General features: G+C 47.1%; 1 protein-coding gene across 1 annotated transcript in view; it reads right to left on the bottom strand.

The window, feature by feature from the left end:
- The window catches only part of LOC139274621 (DNA-binding protein RFX8-like), a 75,670-nt gene that overhangs the window by 48,757 nt on the left and 7,905 nt on the right, over positions 1 to 19,008 (bottom strand). Inside the window, exon 2 of the mRNA XM_070891299.1 lies at positions 4,970 to 5,028. Within this exon, the coding sequence (XP_070747400.1) occupies positions 4,970 to 5,028 (59 nt within the window). The remainder of the gene's footprint in view (positions 1 to 4,969; positions 5,029 to 19,008) is intronic.

Here is a 19,008-nt window from a genome sequence, read left to right on the forward strand (position 1 = left end):
TCTTCCACACCCGCAACATGTAAATGGTGGCAGGGTTGGCGCCTATGTTCCTGGCAGATTTCTCTGCTCTTTGCCACACTTACCACCATGAAGCGGCAGTTGTAATGTATTTGCTTCATGGGCTCTTTGTTTAAGAATTCATAGCAACATATTGCTATTAAGAGCTAATTGGTTTATTGGCAAAGGTTTAACAATCACACTACACATTGCAGTTCATCCACCAGGTTCACAACCACCTGCCTCATGATGGATCCCCTGAACCCAACTGGCTGGGATTTTATAGAGTCTTGTGAACATCACGTCACTGGCTATGACACGCCTAACTCAACAGCTCTACAACTATTTTCTTGTAAACTAAACTAATAATCAAGTGCCCCCTGATTAAAGCGGATGGGGTGGGGGCACACTCCAAAAACTTTTCAAGTGTTTTGTATATTTTTTTTGAGCGCACTAAAACACAAATTATACAAGTGCTCCCTGACTAAAAGCTGGGGGGGGGAGGCACTAAAACCGACAACTTAAACAAATTAAACTTTAGACATTTAAAATCAAATTAAAATTTGGTTGCCGGGGGTGATGATGCACTCCAGTACCTCCAGCGCCCACCTCTACAGAAGGCCGCGAGCGTACCGGTGGACACCGCGTGTTCCTTCTCCGTGGACACCCTGGCTTGGATGCAACCGCGGAAGAGAGGCAGGCAGTCAGGCTGAACGACTCCCCTGACCGCCCGCTGCCTGGACCGGCTGATGACCCCCTTGGCCATGCCCAGGAGCAATCCTACGAGGAGGCCTTCCGACCTGCCTGCTCCCCTCCGCACAGGGTGCCCAAAGATCAGGAGTGTGGGACTGAAGTGCAACCAGAATTTGAGAAGCAGCCCCTTCAAATATTGGAAGAGGGGCTGCAAACTCGCACACTCAATAAAAACATGGAACACGGACTCTTCCAGACCGCAGAAATTGCAGGTGGCCTGGGAGTCCATGAACCAACTTACAAATTTATTGCACGGGATTGCTCCGTGCAACACCCTCCAAGCCAAATCCACAATAAATAGAGGGAGGACTCCCGCATAGACTGTACTCCATTGGGGATCCCCGCCTCCTATGGACAGGAAGATGATGCGCCATGGTGTGTCCGGATGGCATATGAGGCAACAGCTCTACAACTCTTTTTGGCTGTAAAACAATAAATCAATTAATTCAAGTGCCTCCTGATTAAAGGGGCGGACACTCCAACTCTTTTGTAGAAAACAAAATAAACATTAAATCAAGTGCCCCCTTATTAAAAGGGGGAGACACTCCAAACATTTTTCAAGTGCCCTTTTTTTTTCTTTTGTTTTTTTTTGTTTTTTTTGTATTTTGTTTGGGCACTAAACCACAAATTATACAAGTGCCCCCTGGCTAAAATGGGAGGGGATACTAAAACCCAGCAATAAAACAAGTTAAACTTTAAAAACATATAAAATCAAATCCAGGCCAAGTCCCCAGTAAATAAAGGGAGGACTCCCGCATAGAGTGTACTCCTTTGGGGATCCCCGCCTCCTCCGGACGGCAAGATGGTGCGCCATGGTGTGTCCAGATGGCATATGAGGCAACAGCTCTACAAACCTGTGAGCATACTCACAGGTGCATACATTACAGCTGCGAATACCCAAATGGAGTGAGAGAACCTTGTAGGGGTCTCCCCCTTCAGACGGCCCAGTCTTATCTGCTGAAGGCCGTGGTGGGAGACCTCATTCTGCCCGTTTAAGTTCTTCATTGGATCTTTGGGTGTTGCAGCAGCATCCCTGCTGTAGCACCACTGCAGTTTCCTGGCTGGCACTGGTGGCTTCCCTCTGGATGGTAGGAATCCTGCTTGGGGAATGGCATGCATATCTAATATACCCCAGCCCAGGAAAATAGGTCTCAGCTAGAGCCTCCAGGGAAGAGCGGCTGAAAGTATAGTCCTGTTGAAACTCCTCCCCAAAGATAAATATCTAGGTCTTTGTATCATCATGATTACACATAGAATTAACTAGATAATTCTATGTGTAGTGGAACATTTTAGTCAGCTGTGAACTTTAAAATCAGTCACAATTCAGACTTGATCTGTAATAAGTAACATATGGAAGAAATAGTCTCTCTGGGCTAGAATTTCCTATTAGCCCACCAGCGTCCTATCGCCGCCCAAAAGACCGCTAAGAATGGGAAGATTATCGCTGGCGAAAACTTCCCCCCAAAAATAAAAAAATCCGCCGCGTGAAAAATATGGGCCTTGCACCCCCATTCTGGGCGAAAATGTGCAATTTAGGGTATTTGGGCGGTTCGTAAACAAAATGGGTGAAAAATTAAAAAAAATCAATAACAATATACCCCAAGGCTCTGGGTTGGGCCTAACACCAGAAAAACAATAAAAATAATTTTTCAAAAAACATCAACTAAAAAATCATATAAACATTCCAAAGACACTTTAAAACAAAATCACCACAACACATTTTTAAAATAATTAAGTAAAAAAGCAATTACTAACCTTTTTCCTGAGACCTCATCGAGGTGTACAAAATATTGAGGGGCCTGGACATAGTGGATAGTAAGGATCTATTTCCATTGGTGGAGAGGGCTATTACGAGGGGGCATTGTTTTAAGGTGGTTGGTGGAAGGTTTAGAGGGGATTTGAGGTGGGGGGAGGCTTCTTTACGCAGAGGGTTGTGGGGATCTGGAACTCTCTGCCTGGAAGAGTGGTGGATGCAGAAACCTTCACCATTTTTAAGAGATGGTTAGATGGACACTTAAAGTGCCATAACCTGCAGGGTTACGGACCGAAAGCTGGTAATTGGGATTAGATTAGACGACCTTTTGTTGGTCGGTGCAGATATAATGGTAAGTACTGCAGGGAATAGAATACGGCCAAGGTGATCTCCTGGACTAGTTTCGATCGCCTGGATGGGTCAGAGAGGAATTTTCCCAGATTTTTTCTCCCTAAATTGGCCTGGGTTTTTATCTGGTTTTTGCCTCTCCCAGGAGATCACATGGCTCCGGTTGGGGTAGAGTGTAGATGTTTTTAGTATAAGGGGTGTGAGGCGGAATGGTTGGGCTGGGTGCTCTTTGCCTTTCCGTCATTGTTCATGGGTTTGTATGTAACCTTTAGGGCTGGTGACGAAGGGCTCTTTGTCGGCCGCCGCAGACATGATGGGCCGAAATGGCCTCTTTCTGCGCTGTAAATTATTATGTTTCTATGTTTCTACCACCCAGCTCCGCTGATCCTCGTGGGCGTTTTTTAAAAACTTACCTATGGGTCACCACTCAGCCAAATATCGCGCCAGGGCAACCTCAGGACGGTGCATGCCGGCGGTCCGCTCCCCATCGGCACCTCGAAACCGCTGGCGTAACTCAGGTAAGGACATTTTTGCTCACCTGATTACCGCCCACAATAGCCAATACTGTCCAGAAACCGGGCGGTAAGCCATAGGAAATTCTAGCCCTCTATTTTCTTCAAAAGGCTGCCTGGAGCCTCTCAGCCCCTCATATATTCAAACTGCAGTAACATCTGGAGACAAATACTGATAGAACGTAAAAGTAACCATTCCATACTTCAGATAAATGCCTTCAAATTAAACATACTGCCTATTCCCTATTTTCTCCCTTTCGCCTTTTCTATGTCTCCGTACACAATACATATCCTGAACATACGAGCAAGAGATAACTACCAATATAACAGCAAAATTGCGCAGGAGTTAGCAGAGGTGCTGACACGGTAGCGCCGTGCTCCGCTAGTAGCAACCTGGGCCGGCGCGCAACCGACAATGACATCATTGCTGTGCACGGTGACCCCTTAGTGCCCTGCGACGACCCCTTCTCGCCCCATGGCAGAAATTGGCCAGTGCTCGCAAGGCTGCCGCGAGCAGTGTCAGTGACAACCTCATGGGTCGCGAACCAGGCCGACATCCACTCATGGGGTGGAAGTTAAAGGGGATGCCGCCATTTTACTGTTTAGGCCCACTCATCAATCAGCCCGTCTTGAGGCTCCGTGGTGTGGTGTGGGCCGCCATTGTGCAGCTTGGCACTCTGTTTGGATGTTGGGCTCCGGCCTCGGCACCACACTACCCTGGTGGCCCAGTGAAGGCGATCAGAGGCCCTGCAGAGTGTGCAGCTGCCCTTCCGTTTAACGGAAGTGGAGGGGCATTGAAACGCTTCAGCACTACATGGAGAAGCTGCATAGCGCCGCGTAAATCGCCCGCGTTTACCGCCCCAACAGGAAGTGGATCATGCAACACTGTGCTTCACTTCCTGTAAGGGGCAGTAACCCCAATTTTGCGGCCGGGACAGAACTTCCGCGCTGGGCGCAAGAAGTCCCCCTGACTGGGTTACCGTCCCCAAACTTGAATTTCGCCCCACATGTTTTATAATTATAGGTCTGGATGAGGAAGGGTCTGCACCCAAAATGCTAACTTCTCTTTTAGATGCTGAGGGATCAGCAGTGCTTGTCCGGTATTTTCTGTTTTTCATTCTTGAGTCAGTTACTAGTAGGGATGCATGAGCAATCATGGTGTCATTCTTTCCCTTACTCTGGGGAAATGCCATTCCTCAGCTCTGTGAGAGTACATCTATAATCAAAAACCACCATATGGGAAATCATTGATCCAAGCCTGACACTTTGTGTCACAGTAACCTACACCTCAAAATAAAGGCTCAGTGTATCCTGACAGAGATAAGTGGGAAAATATTTATGGTGGGTTACCCTGGGGTACTTTTATACAGTTAACAATGTTGGAAAGTAGGTGATTGTTTACTCTCTTTGCTAGGAGTCAGTGTGTGACATGTGGAAGATAAAAGGCATCAGTAAAGGTTCTAAAAGGTTATTAAAATAATATTAAATTAATACCTTGACATGAAGTTGATTTGATATCTGTCAATTTAAATTATGGGTATTTTATATTTATTAGCTCTCTACTGACTAACACATTGAAGCGTTCTCTATATTATGTGTATATTACCTTTGCTAGATTGCAAATACAAGTTCTTCTTCGTAGTCTGTTGACAAACATATTTGCTGCTGAAAAATGTAAAAGTTATGTCAGGTAAATGTTTGCATACAAAATTTTTTAAATATTTTATTCATAAAGGCAGAATGGAAGCACAGATGCTGTGCCAGAGTACTAAGAGACAGATTAATCCTCGCAATTCTTCACAGAACTAGTACGTCACAGATATGACAATTCTTCACACATTGTCTTCCCGATTTCAAGTGTGAGACTTCCTAACAGGAAGCAATAGGAACCAGGAATGAGTATCATTCTATGCCACTTTTTTTGCACCTCTGAATAAGTGCCTTCTACCATTTTTAAGATTTTCTAATTGCTTATACTGGTAGAGAGGTCAAATTAATGTGACTGTTTTTATGAATTTGCCAAGCACTTTTTCATTAAAGGTTATTTAGAATCATTTTTTGATGGTAAATGACAGGTGAATCATTCTTTGAATATTCTCCAGTGTACTACAGTGAACAAGGTATAAATTCCAAGATCCAAAGGTCTGACTTAATTTTATGTGTGGACCATAACAAAACAAATCCTGAATATGGGTAACATTATTGAATTAGGGTGGGGGGCAGAATATCAGTTTAATACCCTGGATTGACTGGTTTATTTTGCATATGGCTAATAGAACAAAGTTTTACCATTGTAAAAGGAAAACGGTCATGGTATTTTAAAATCTGATTTGCTAGTTGAAGCAGAGATGTTTGATAACATGGATAGGTCCAGTGACTGTGCCAGAGAAGACTGATTACTGGCCAGTTACAGGAATCAAGGAGAATGTTATATATGAAGCTAAAATTCGAGGTTCTAAGTTCCAGCAAGGTCTAATGTGGTTTTCTCTCCACAGAAAACAGATAAATGGGCTCCTGCAATGGCCCAGTGAGTTTAACAAGTGAGTAGCTGAGCCAAACAGACCAGCTGGATCATAGATATGGTCCTTGGTCTGCACTGAGTAAGATGATATCAGCCAGGGTGGCAATTGGGGTGTAACAATTAGCCTCAGAATCCTTGGACCACTATCTAACTCTTGAAGTGCGCTGGTGAGAGAGGGAGAGGATAATAACAAAAACAACATGCATTTATATAATGCCTTTAATGTAAAAAAACATCCTAAAGCACTTTACATGGGCAGAGAAAAATAAAAATAGCAATAGATATGGGAATGGATTCTGAGAGAGAGAGATTAGGAGGGGTGACTTAAAGTGTTGTCAAAAGGATAGGTTTTAATAAGGATGTTAAATAGAGAGAGAAAATGAGAGCTGATGGGTTCAGGTGAGAGTTCCAGAGGTAACTTATGGTTGTGCTACCAATGGTTGGGGCGAAGGGAGGGGGCGATGTACAAAAGGCCAGAGTCAGATAATCGAAGGCTGTGGGAGGGAATATAAATCTGTAGCAGGTTACAGAGGTATGGTGAGGTAAGACCATGGAGGGATTTTAAGATGAGGACGAGGATTAAAATTTAAATGCATTGAATAAGCCAATGTAGGTAATTAAGAATGGGGAGAAAAGGATAAGCAGAACTTGTTGCAGGACAGGATGCAGGCGGCTGCATTTTGGGACAGATAGGCACGAGACTAGGAGATGACAACTTGTTTGAGGATTTCAGAGGAGAAAAGGGGATTAGAGATGGGGTACTAGTTGGAGAGGACAGATAGGTAGGGGGTTGATTTTTTTTTGAGGAGAGTGACAATATGGGTTTTGAAAGGGAGATGGGCAGTGTCTGAGGAAAGAAAACAATTAATGTCAGATAGCAGGCAGGGCAAGAGGGGTAGTTGGGCAGTCAGGAGTTGAATGATAAGGGAATCAAGGGAGCAGAAGGTGGGTGCTACAAATTCAGGTCTTGCCTTAGATATTCTCTCGGGTATAATAGTGCTAGTTACTCCTGTAAGCGGTCAGAGTTTCTTACATTTAGGGATACTCCCGTCCCGCGACACTTACTTGTGCCTGCAAGGCCATAAAATTATCAGCACATGCAACTAACTATTTGAGAATTTTACACATCTGATCAAGTAACCAGATTCTTAAATCATCTGGAATTATTCACAGAAATCTATCTCTTTAGCAAGAAAGAAGAAAATTGCTTTAAAATTGCTTTAAATCATAAACCCTGAGAATAGTATGCATCACTAAATCATAGTCGATACCTATTGCAGGATTGATGTGAGAAAAGACTGTGAGTGTCTTGTTGTTTAGTGACATCGTCAGTTGACTGGCCCATTCATTTTTGACCCACTTTTGGTAACTAGCTAACAATTCAGATGTCCAGTCAAAACTGTCAAAATCATTCCCCTTTTGAAAATTTGTAATAAGATTTGATTTGATAAAATGGTGGGCCTGGTAGGCTTGTTTCTCTGCCAGTTCATGAGTGCAGCAAAAAAGAAAAAAAGACTTGCATTTATACAGCGCCTTTCATGATCTCAGGACATCCCAAAGTGCTTTACAGCCAATGAAGTACTCTTGAAGTGTAGTCAATGTTGTAAAGTAGGAAACGTGGCAACCAATTTGCACACAGCAAGCTCCGACAAATAACTATGTGATTGTTGTGTATGCAATAACTGTTAGGCTGAGTACTGTTTAACTCCAAGAGGTATGACCTTGGCTCTGCTTTATTATGGCCCAAAGTGACTAATATACAAAATGGCTGGCCTTTTATACTTGGCTGCACACCCGTGCGTGCAGCCCAATGGCCTCCAACAGTGACGCCATCTAGTGGCTAGTGATTTCAAAAGTACATACATGACAATACCCCCCTCTGAGATATTAACAGTCTTTTACAAATTGAGACAGTCCGGTGTTTTACACTCCCGGGTTGACCGTCTCAGTTCAACTCCAGCCTTGGGTGAGTGTTCAGAGTCTGTTGTGACTGGTGGCTGGGTGGCTGACCTGGTGGGAGTGGCAATGGCCATGTCAGGGATTAAAAGTCCATTTTCATTGAACATGTCAGTGATTGAAAGTCCCGATTCACTGATGACCACTGAGTTCTCTGATAATTGGGGGTAGGTTGGTCGGTCGTCGATTGTCTCTTCCTCCGACTGTTCCGGTTCGTCTGTGTGCCGCAGCTTTGTCTGATCCATATGTTTCCTGCATGTTTACCCATTTTTGAGCTTGACAATAAATACTCTGTTGCCCTGCTTGGCCATGACAGTACCAACGATCCACTTGGGACCCTGACCATAATTCAGAATATATACAGGATCATTTACAGAAATATCGCGTGACGCAGCTGCACGATCGTGATACCCTTGCTGACTTAGTCTTCTATATTCAACGTGATTATTCAAGTCAGGGTGTACAAGAGATAGCTTGGTCTTGAGACCTCTCTTCATCATTAGTTCACCAGGCGAGACCCTGGAAAGCGTGTGTGGTCTTGTCCTGTAACTCAGCAGTATTCATGACAGGAGGGTCTGCAGTGATCCTTGGGTTACTCACTTCATACTCTGCTTTATGATTTGGACAGCACATTCTGCTTGCCCATTGGATGCAGGTTTGAACGGTGCTGACCTTACATGTTTGATACCATTGAGTTTCATGAACTCTTGAAACTCCTGACAGGTGAAGCACGATCCGTTGTCGCTAACAACGATGTCAGGCAGACCATGTGTCGCGAACATGACACTGAGATTCTCAGTGGTAGCTATGGATTTACTGGATGACATGATAATACACTCTATCCACTTCGAATATGCATCCACCACAACTAAAAACATATTCCCCAGGAAGGGACCTGCAAAGTCTATGTGGATCCTGGACCATGGTTTGGACGGCCACGACCACAGATTCAGCGGCGATTCTGCTGGTGCTTTGCTGAGCTGCATGCAAGTGTTACACTGATGCACACATGATTCCAGCTCAGAGTCAATTCCCAGCCACCATACATGAGACCTGGCGATGGCTTTCATCTTAACAATGCCGGGATGTGCGCTATGTAGCTCACATAAAAAATTTCTCTCTCCATTTCTTGGGCATAACAACACAATTGCCCCAGAGTATACAATCCGACTGAATAGACTGTTCGTCTTTGCGACGAATGTAAGGTTTGGTCTCCTTGCACATTTGCTTGGGTATGGCAGACCAATCATCTTTGAGGATGCAACTCTTCACCACCGATAAAATCGGGTCCTGGCTGGTCCAGGTCTTAACTTGTTGAGCTGTGACAGGGGTTCCTTCACTCTCAAAAGCATCCATAACTAACAATAGGTCTGCCGGTTGTGGCGTTTCAAGCTCCGGTGTGGGCAACGGCACATGGCTCAAAGAATCGGCACAATTCTCAGTGCCAGGTCTATGGCGAATGACATAATCATAAGCGGATAATGTCGGCGCCCACTTCTGGATGCGGGATGAAGCATTGGTATTGATACCTTTGTTTTCAGAGAATATTGAAATGAGCGGCTTGTAATCTGTCTCCAGTTCAAACTGAAGACCAAACAGGTACTGAAGCATCTTTTTAACCCCATACACACAGACTAGTGCTTCTTTCTTTACCATGCTGAAGGCTCTTTCTGCTTTAGACAACATTTTTGAAGCATACACAACTGGTTGAAGTTTACCCGACTCATTAGCTTGCTGGAGTACGCAACCAATTCCATATGACGAAGCATCACAGGCCAATACTAAACATTTACATGGGTCATAATGTACCAGCAGCTTGTTTGAGCAAAGAAGATTAGTGGCTTTCTCAAAAGCTCTGTCTTGAGATGCACCCCACACCCAGTTGTTGCCTTTTCTTAGCAGCATGTGCAGTGGTTCTAATAAGGTGCTCAATTTAGATAGGAAGTTACCGGAGTAGTTGAGTAGACCCAGGAACGAACGCAGCTCTGTCACATTCTGTGGCTTGGGTGCATTCTTGATGGTCTTGGTTTTCACGTCCGTGGGCCTGATGCCATCAGCAGCAATTTTCCTCCCCAGGAATTCGACCTCTGGTGCCATGAAGACGCATTTGGAGCTTTTCAGTCTGAGTCCCACTTTGGTCCAGACGATGTAGAACCTCTTCCAGGTTGTTCAGCTGTTCCTCGGAGTCACGACCTGTGATCAGGACGTCATCTTGGAACACGATGGTTCTGGGAACAGACTTCAGTAGACTCTCCATGTTCCTCTGAAATATTGCTGCAGCCGAGCGAATTCCAAAAGGGCACGTGTGATAAATAAACAGTCCTTTATGCGTGTTAATGCACGTAAGTCTCTTCGACGTCTCAACCAGCTCCTGTAATCATGTAGGCCGACGTCAAGTCCAGTTTGGTGAACGACTTCCCCCCGACTAGCGTTGCAAACAAGTCATCAGCCTTTGGTAACGGGTACTTGTGTATGGAGAAAGAGTCAGACTGAACACTGTGAGCTCAAAGTAAAGTGTGACCTTAGTCTTTTATTGCAGGTCTCCAGAGTGCCTCTCCAACCTGTGAGGCCTCCTTAAATACCTGTGCACCCAAGGGACTATGGGATCCCTTGAGACCCCATGGGATGAGCCCTCTGGTGGCTGTACAGAGTAAATACAAGTCCACATATATAACAACACTCCCCCACAAAGTCAATAATGTAGCTATTTACAATGTGAGTCGATCTAGGGTCCTTCTTGCCCTGGCTGATCGTCTCAGTGTGAAAGATGGTGTTGTTGAATCATTTGTTGGACCCTCGCTGGGCTGCTGTGCAGCTGGCCTTGCTGGGCTGCCTGGTGTGTTGGGTTCTGCTTCGTGGTCAACCGTGGTGCCGGTTGCCACTGTTGTGTATGTTGGGGAATCAAAAAAGGTAAGGTCCAAGGTGGGTTGCTCAGGATAGTCCGTGAATCTGAGTTTGATTTGGTCCAAGTGTTTCCGGTGAATGAGTCCATTTGAAAGTTTGACCCGAAACATCCTGCTCCCCTCTTTGGCCACGACAGTGCCGGGAAGCCACTTGGGACCTTGTCCATAATTTCATACAAATATAAGATAATTGATTTCAATCTCGCGTGACACATTTGCTCTATCATAGTTTGTACTTTGTTGAAGCCGCCTGCTCTTTACCTGTTCATGTAGATCAGGGTGAACTAACGAGAGCCTTGTCTTAAGTGTTCTTTTCATGAGCAGTTCAGCAGGTGGGATCCCAGTAAGTGAATGAGTGGGGTCTCGTGTGGTAGCTAAGCAGGACTCGGGATAGGCGAGTCTGCAGTGAGCCTTCAGTTACCCTCTTCAAGCCTTGCTTGATGGTTTGCACTGCTCTCTCTGCCTGACTATTGGATGCTGGTTTGAACAGGGAAGATGTAACATGTTTGATCCCGTTACGGGTCATGAATTCTTTGAACTCAGCACTGGTAAAACATGGCCCGTTGTCGCTCACTAGGACATCGGGTAAGCTGTGAGTCGCAAACATGGCCCGCAAGCTTTCAGTAGTGGCAGCGGACGTGCGAGCCGACATTATCTCACATTCAATCCACGCATCTATGACCACAAGGAATATTTTACCCACGAACGAGCCTGCATAGTCGACGTGTACCCTAGACCATGGTTTGGAGGGCCAAGACCATAAACTTAGCGGCGCCTCCCTGGGTACATTGCTTAACTGCGAGCATGTATTACATCTGTGAACGTAGGACTCTAAGTCCACATCAATACCGCGCCACCACACGTGGGATCTGGCTATCGCTTTCATCATTACGATGCTTGGGTGGGTACTGTGGAGGTCATTGATGAAGGTGTCTCTGCCCTTCTTGGGGACCACTACTTGATTGCCCCACAGAAGGCAGTCTGCCTGTATAAACATTTCATCTTTGCGCCGCTGGAACGGCTTTATCTCTTCCTGCATTTCCACTGGGACACTGGACCAGCTCCCGTGAAGCACACAGCTTTTGACTAGAGATAATAAGGGGTCCTGGCTTGTATAGGTTTTGATCTGCCAGATGACTGCTCACTCTCAAATGCTTCCATAACCATAGCTAGATCTGCGGGCTGCGCCATTTCCAACCCTGTGGTGGGCAATGGCAGCCTACTGAGAGCATCGGCGCACTTTTCTATGCCTGGCCTATGGCGGATGGTGTAGTTGTATGTGGACAACGTGAGCGCCCATCTCTGGATGTGGGCCGATGCATTGGTATTTATCCCTTTACTCTCGGAAAATAGGGATATAAATAGCTTATGGTCAGTTTCCAATTCGAATTTTAGCCCAAACAGGTATTGATGCATTTTCTTTACCCCATAGGCACATGCAAACGCTTCTTTTTCAATCATGCTGGAGGCACTCTCAGCCTTAGACAGACTCCTGGATGCATAAGCAAACAGTTGCAGTTTCCCGAAATCATTAGCTTGTTGCAAAGTTACCAAAGTAGTTCAAGAGTCCCAGAAACGACCGCAGTTCCATCACGTTCTGTGGCCTCGGTGCATTCTCATTTGCCTCCGTCTTCGCGTTGCAGGGCCTGATGCCGTCCGCCGCAATCCTCCTTCTCAGAAACTCCACTTCAGGCACCAGGAAAATGCACTTCGAGCATTTTAACCTGAGCCCCACGCGGTTGAGTCGACTAAGAACCTCCTCCAGGTTCTGCAGGTGCTTGACTGTGTTCCGTCCTGTGACCAAGATGTCGTCCTGGAAGACCACGGTGTGCGGGACCGACTTCAATAAACTTTCCATGTTTCTCTGGAATATCGCCGCCACTGATCGGATTCCTAACGGGCATCTGTTATAAACAAAAAGACCTTTGTGCGTGTTGATGCAGGTGAGGGCCTTCGATGATTTCTCCAGTTCCTGCGTCATGTAGGCTGAAGTCAGGCCTAGCTTTGTGAACGTCTTTCCTCCCGCCAGCTTTGCAAAGAGGTCGTCGGTCTTTGGTAGTGGGTATTGGTTCTGCAGGGAGAAATGATTGATAGTTACTTTGTAATCGCCACAGGTTCTGACGGTGCCATCTCCCTTGAGGACTGCGACAATAGGACTGGCCCACTCGCTGAACTCGATCGGTGAAATGATGCCCTCTCTTTGCAGCTGGTCTAGCTCGATCTCTACCCTTTCTCTCATCATGTACAGTACTGCTCTCGCCTTGTGATGGATGAGTCACGCCCCCAGAATTAGGTTGATTGCACTTTTGCTCCTTGGAATTTCCTGATGCCTGGTTCGAACAGTGAAGGAAATTTGTTTAAGACCTGGGCAACGAAGTGTCATCAGCGGGCGATAGCGCTCGGACGTCGTCCCAGTTCCAGCATATCTTTCCCAGCCAGCTCCTGCCGAGCAGCATGGGACCATCGCCCGGTACCACCCAGAGTGGTAGCTTGTGCACCGCTCCATCGTAAGACACCTTTACGGTAGCACTGCCGATTACAGGAATCAGTTCTTTTGTGTAAGTTCTTAGTTTTATGTGAACTGGAGTTAAGACTGGCCTTGAGGCCTTGTTGCACCACAACCTTTCGAAAGTCTTTTTACCCATGATGGACTGGCTCGCGCCCGTGTCCCGTTCCATTGACACTGGGAATCCATTTAGTTCAACATTCAGCATTATTGGGGGACAATTCGTGGTGAATGTGTGCACCCCATGTACCCCTGCCTCCTCAATCCAAGGCTCTGGTTCGTCGTGATCCTCTGTGGATCTGTCCTCATCTGCAACATGGTGGTTTGCAGATTTAACAGGCTTTGCAGCTCGCCGCACACTCGTTGGAGGTGTCCCATTGTTCCACAGTCCTTGCAAACGTACTCTGTGAATCAGCATGAATGGAAACAATGATCACCCCCGCAGTGCTAACAGGGTATTAATGGCCTTGCATTCATCACTCTTGATGATGGACTCTGAGTCATCTGCGGACGTGCAGCTGCAGGTATGTGTGACCTGCCCTGTACGTTACGATTCGAAAACAACATCACTTTGTTCACAGTACTTGTAGCAGCACTTGTGTGCTGAGAAATTTGCTTCGTATTGTCACTGGTGGCATTGAACACCTGGGCTATCGCCATGGCCTTACTCAAGGTTGGGGTCTCGACAGTCAAAAGTTTGCGAAGTATGGTTTCGTGACCAATGCTAAGTAAGAAAAAGTCTCTGAGCATGTGCTCCAAATGTCCTTCAAATTCGCAATGTCCTGCAAGGCGTCTTAGCTCGGCGACATAACTCGCCACTTCCTGGCCTTCAGAACTTTTGTAGGAATAGAACCGGTATCTCGCCATCAGAACGCTTTCCTTCAGGTTCAAATGCTCTCAGACTAGTGTGCACAAATTGTCGTGCGATTTTTCCGTGGGTTTCGCTGAAGTGAGCAGATTCTTCATGAGGCTAAACGTTGGTTAGTGCCCTACAGACAGTGAGGAGGGTCGTCCTTCGTTAGACAGCGCTCTCTAGCTCGTTGGCCACGAAGTATTGGTCGAGTAGCTCTACAAAAGTTTCCCAATCATCTCCCTCCGAGAATTTCGCCAGGATGCCCACTGTTCTCTACATCTTTGGGTTTGCTATCTGTATCTCATCGCCAGTTGTTGTGTATGGAGAAAGAGTCAGATTGAACACTGTGAGCTCAAAGTAAAGTGTGACCTTAATCTTTTGTTGCAGGTCTCCTGAGTGCCTCTCCAATCTGTGAAACCACCTTAAATACCTGTGCTCCCAAGGGATTATGGGATCCCCTGGGACTCCAGGGGATGAGCCCTCTAGTGGCTGTACAGAGTAAATGCAAGTCCACATTATTGTGTTCCTAACACAGATGAGGCTGCACACAGGGAGGTTAAAGTAACAGTGACCTCAGTTTTTAATAAGACACTCCAGAGTGAGGAACAGGCCTGAGGGGCCGGCTTATATACAGTGCTCCCAAGGAATGCTGGGATCCCCTGTGACTTCAGAGGATGAGCTCCCTGATGGCGTACACAAGACTCTAAGTCAGAGTCGATACCGGGCCACCACACGTGGGATCTGGCTATCGCTTTCATCATTACTATACTGGGTGTGTGCTGTGGAGATCCGAGATGAATGTCTCCCTGCCCTTTTTTGGTAGCACTACACAGTTACCCCACAACAGGCAGTCTGCCTGAATGGACAGCTCGTCCTTTCGCCGCTGGAACGGCTTGATTGGCTCTTGCATCTCAACGGGGATGCTGGCCCAGCCCCCATGCAGTACACAGTTTTTTACTCGGGACAGCAGAGGATCTTGGCTGGTCCAAGTCCTAATCTGGCGGGCCGTGACAGGTGACTTATCGTTTTCAAACACTTCCATGACCATCAACAAGTCTGCGGGCTGCGCCACCATCAACAAGTTTGCAGGCTGTGCCATTTCCATCCCCGTGGTGGGCAGTGGTAGCCGACTGAGAGTATCCACACAGTTCTCGGTGCCTGGCCTATGGCGGATGGTATAGTTATACGCTGATAGAGCGAGTGCCCACCTTTGTATGCGGGCTGAGGCTTTAGTATTTATCCCCTTGTTTTCAGCGAATAGGGATGTGAGGGGCTTGTGATCGGTTTCCAGCTCAAATTTGAGGCCAAACAGGTACTGATGCATTTTCTTTACCCCGAAAACACATGCTAATGCCTCTTTCTCAATCATGCTGTAGGCCCTCTCGGCCTTAGACAAGCTCCTGGAAGCATAGGCGACAGGTTGCAACTTCCCCGCAATGTTAGCTTGTTGTAATACACACCCGGCTCCGTACGACGACGCGTCACATGCTAGCACATGTCTTTTACACGGGTTATACAATACAAGCAGCTTGTTGGAGCATAAGCAATTACTTGTTCTTTTTCCCCCATACCCAGTTCTCACCTTTGTGCAATAACACATGTAGGGGCTCTAAGAGGATGCTTAACCCTGGTAGGAAGTTACCAAAATAGTTGAGGCGTGCCAGGAACGACCGCAGCTCCGTGACGTTCTGTGGCCTGGGCTCGTTCCTGATAGCCTCTGTCTTGGCGTCTGTGGGCCGAATGCCATCCGCCGCAATCTTTCTCCCCAAAAACTCTACTTCTGTTGCCATGAAGATGCATTTCGATCTCTTCAGCCGCAGCCCTACGCGGTTTTGTAGGTGCTCGGCGGTGTCCCGACCCGTCACCAATATGTCGTCCTGAAAGACCACCGTGTGTGGTACCGACTTGCATAGGCTCTCCATGTTTCTCTGGAAGATCGCTGCAGCCGACCGAATTCCAAACGGGCATCTGTTGTAGATGAACAGTCACTTGTGCGTGTTGATGCACGTGAGGCCCTTCGAAGACTCCTCCAGCTCCTGCGTCATGTAGGCCGAAGTCAGGTCGAGCTTGGTGAACGTCTTGCCTCCTGCCAACGTCACAAATAGGTCGCCTGCCTGAGGTAGCGGATATTGGTCCTGTAGCGAGAAACGATTAATATTTACTTTATAATCGCCGCAAATTCTGACCGTGCCATCACTTTTGAGTACTGAAACAATCGGGCTGGCCCACTCGCTGAATTCCACTGGGGAGATGATGCCCTCGCGTTGCAGCCTGTCCAGCTCGATTTCCACTCTCTCCCTCATCATCTGAGGTACCGCTCGCACCTTGTGGTGAATGGGTTGTGCCTCTGGGACCAAGTGGATCCGCACCTTCACCCCAGAAAAGTTTCCAATGCATGGCTCAAAAAGGGAAGGAAATTTGTTAAGAACCTGAGGCCTCATTGACGTGATAGCGCTCGCATATCATACCAGTTCCTGCGGATTTTGCCCAGCCAGCTCCTTCCAAGCAATGTGGGGCCATCACCCGGGACAATCCAAAGTGGCAGTTCGTGCACCATGCCCTCGTAAGTGACCTTGACCATGGCACTGCCCAGGACAGTGATGAGCTCTTTGGTGTACGTTCTCAGTTTCGTGTGGATGGGGCTCAGGGCTGGTCTGAATGCCTTGTTGCACCACAGTCTCTCAAACATCTTTTTACTCATGATGGATTGGCTAGCACCAGTGTCCAGTTCCATGGCTACGGGTAAGCCATTCAATTTTACATTTAGCATTATAGGTGGATATTTCATTGAAAATGTGTGGACCCGGTGTACTTCAGCATCTGCCTCCTCTCTCTGAGGCTCGAAATTGCTTTGATCCACCATGGACTGATCTTCCTCTGCCCCATGGTGGTTAGCAGGTTTTGCAGAGCTTGCAGCTCATTTGCAAGATCCTTGGAGGTGCCCCATTGTTCCACAGTTCTTGCAAACATACCCTTTGAAGCAGCATAAATAGGCTGAATGGAAGCCTCCACAATGCCAGCAAGGTATGAATTGCCTTGCATTCATCCTTTGTTGGGGACTCTGAGTCATCTGGGTCACCTGAGGCCTGCTGGCAGTTGCAGACTCATGGGTTCTGCCCTGTACATTTCTGCTCGCAAACACAGTTCCAGTTAATTTATGAACATTGCTAGCACTTGTGTGCTGACAGATTTGTTTGGTGTTATCACTGGTGGACATAAATGCCTGTGCTATCGCAATGGCCTTACTGAGAGTCGGTGTCCCTACTGTCAAAAGTTTTCATCGGATGGTCTCGTGGCCAATGCCCAGTACAAAAAAGTCTCTGAGCATTTGCTCCAGGTAGCCATCAAACTTACATTGTCCTGCAAGTCACGTTAGCTCGGCGACATAGCTCGACACTTCCTGACCTTCAGATCGCTGGCACGTGTAGAACCGATACCTCGCCATCAGCACGATCTCCCTCAAGTTAAGATGCTCCTGAACCAGTTTACACAGCTCCTCATACAACTTATCTGTGGGTTTCACTGGAGCCAGAAGATTCTTCATGACGCTGTAGGTCGGTGCCCTGCAGACTGTGAGGAGAACTGCTCTCCTTTTTGCAGTGCTTCCTTCTCCGTCCAGCCCGTTGGCTACAAAGTACTGGTCTAGCCTTTCGACATAGGCTTCCCACTCCTCACCCTCCGAGAACTTCTCCAGGATGCCCACAGTTTGCTGCATCTTTGCGTTGGATTCGTATTCTCGTTGCCAGTTATTGCGTTCCTAACACAGATGAGGCTGCACACAGGGAGGTTAAAGTAACAGTGACCTCAGTCTTTAATAAGACACTCCAGAGTGAGGAACAGGCCTTAGGGGCCGGCTTATATACGTGCTCCCAAGGGATGCTGGGATCCCTTGGGACTTCAGGGGATGAGTTCCCTGGTGACGGAACATGGGAGTGCATGCTTTACAGATACACTACACACATATATAAAGCAGTACTGATCCTGTTTCAAAACCCTGTTGATTGTAGCCTTGTAGTCTCCACAGCTTCTGACTGTGCCATCACTTTTCAGCACAGGAACAATGGGGCTGGCCCATTCATTAAATTCAACCAGTGATATGATCCATTCACACTGGAGTCTGTCCAGTTCAATTTCAAACTTCTCCCTCATCATATACGGAACTGCCCGAGCTTTATGATGGACGGGTCTTGCATCCGAGTCCATGTAGATCTGCACCTTGGCCCCCGTGCAGTTGTCGATGCCTGGTTCAAACAGCAAGGGGAACTTGCTCAGAACTTGGGCACATGTATCTTTCTCCGATGACAACACTTTGCTGTCGTTCCAATCACATCTGATTTTTCAAGCCAGTTCCTGCCGAACAGCGTTGGGCCATTGCGTGGGACAATCCATAGCGGTAACTCGTGAACCGCACCGTCATATGACACTTTAATTGTGGCACTGCCAATCACCTTTATGAGTTCTTTGGTGTACGTGCGCAACTTGGCATTGACTGGACTCAGCCTGGGTCTCACAGCCTTAGTATCCCACAGCTTGTCGAATGCCCTCTGGCTCATTTATCAATTGACTCGCACCCGTGTCCGGTTCCATCGATACCGGCACCCCATTAAATTTCATGTTGATCATTATTGGTTTGCTCTTTGTTGGGAACTAGTACAGTCCATACACTTCCTCCTCTAGTATTTCGGATTGCGTATCGGGATCTGCGCTAGTCTGACCATCATCCTCCACGTGGTGTGTCGCAGCACGCTTGCTCATCTGCGGACACTTGTGCTGGAGGTGCCCCACTCTCAGACAGCCTTTGCAACTATATTGCTTAAATCGGCACTGCTAGTGCTGGTCATTTGCCCCACAATGTCAACACGGAGAAACCAGATGCATTCCCGCTGGCGGACTTTGGGCAGCCACA

This window comes from Pristiophorus japonicus, chromosome 10, assembly GCF_044704955.1.
Source record: "Pristiophorus japonicus isolate sPriJap1 chromosome 10, sPriJap1.hap1, whole genome shotgun sequence".
In the NCBI taxonomy this organism is placed as follows: domain Eukaryota; kingdom Metazoa; phylum Chordata; class Chondrichthyes; family Pristiophoridae; genus Pristiophorus; species Pristiophorus japonicus.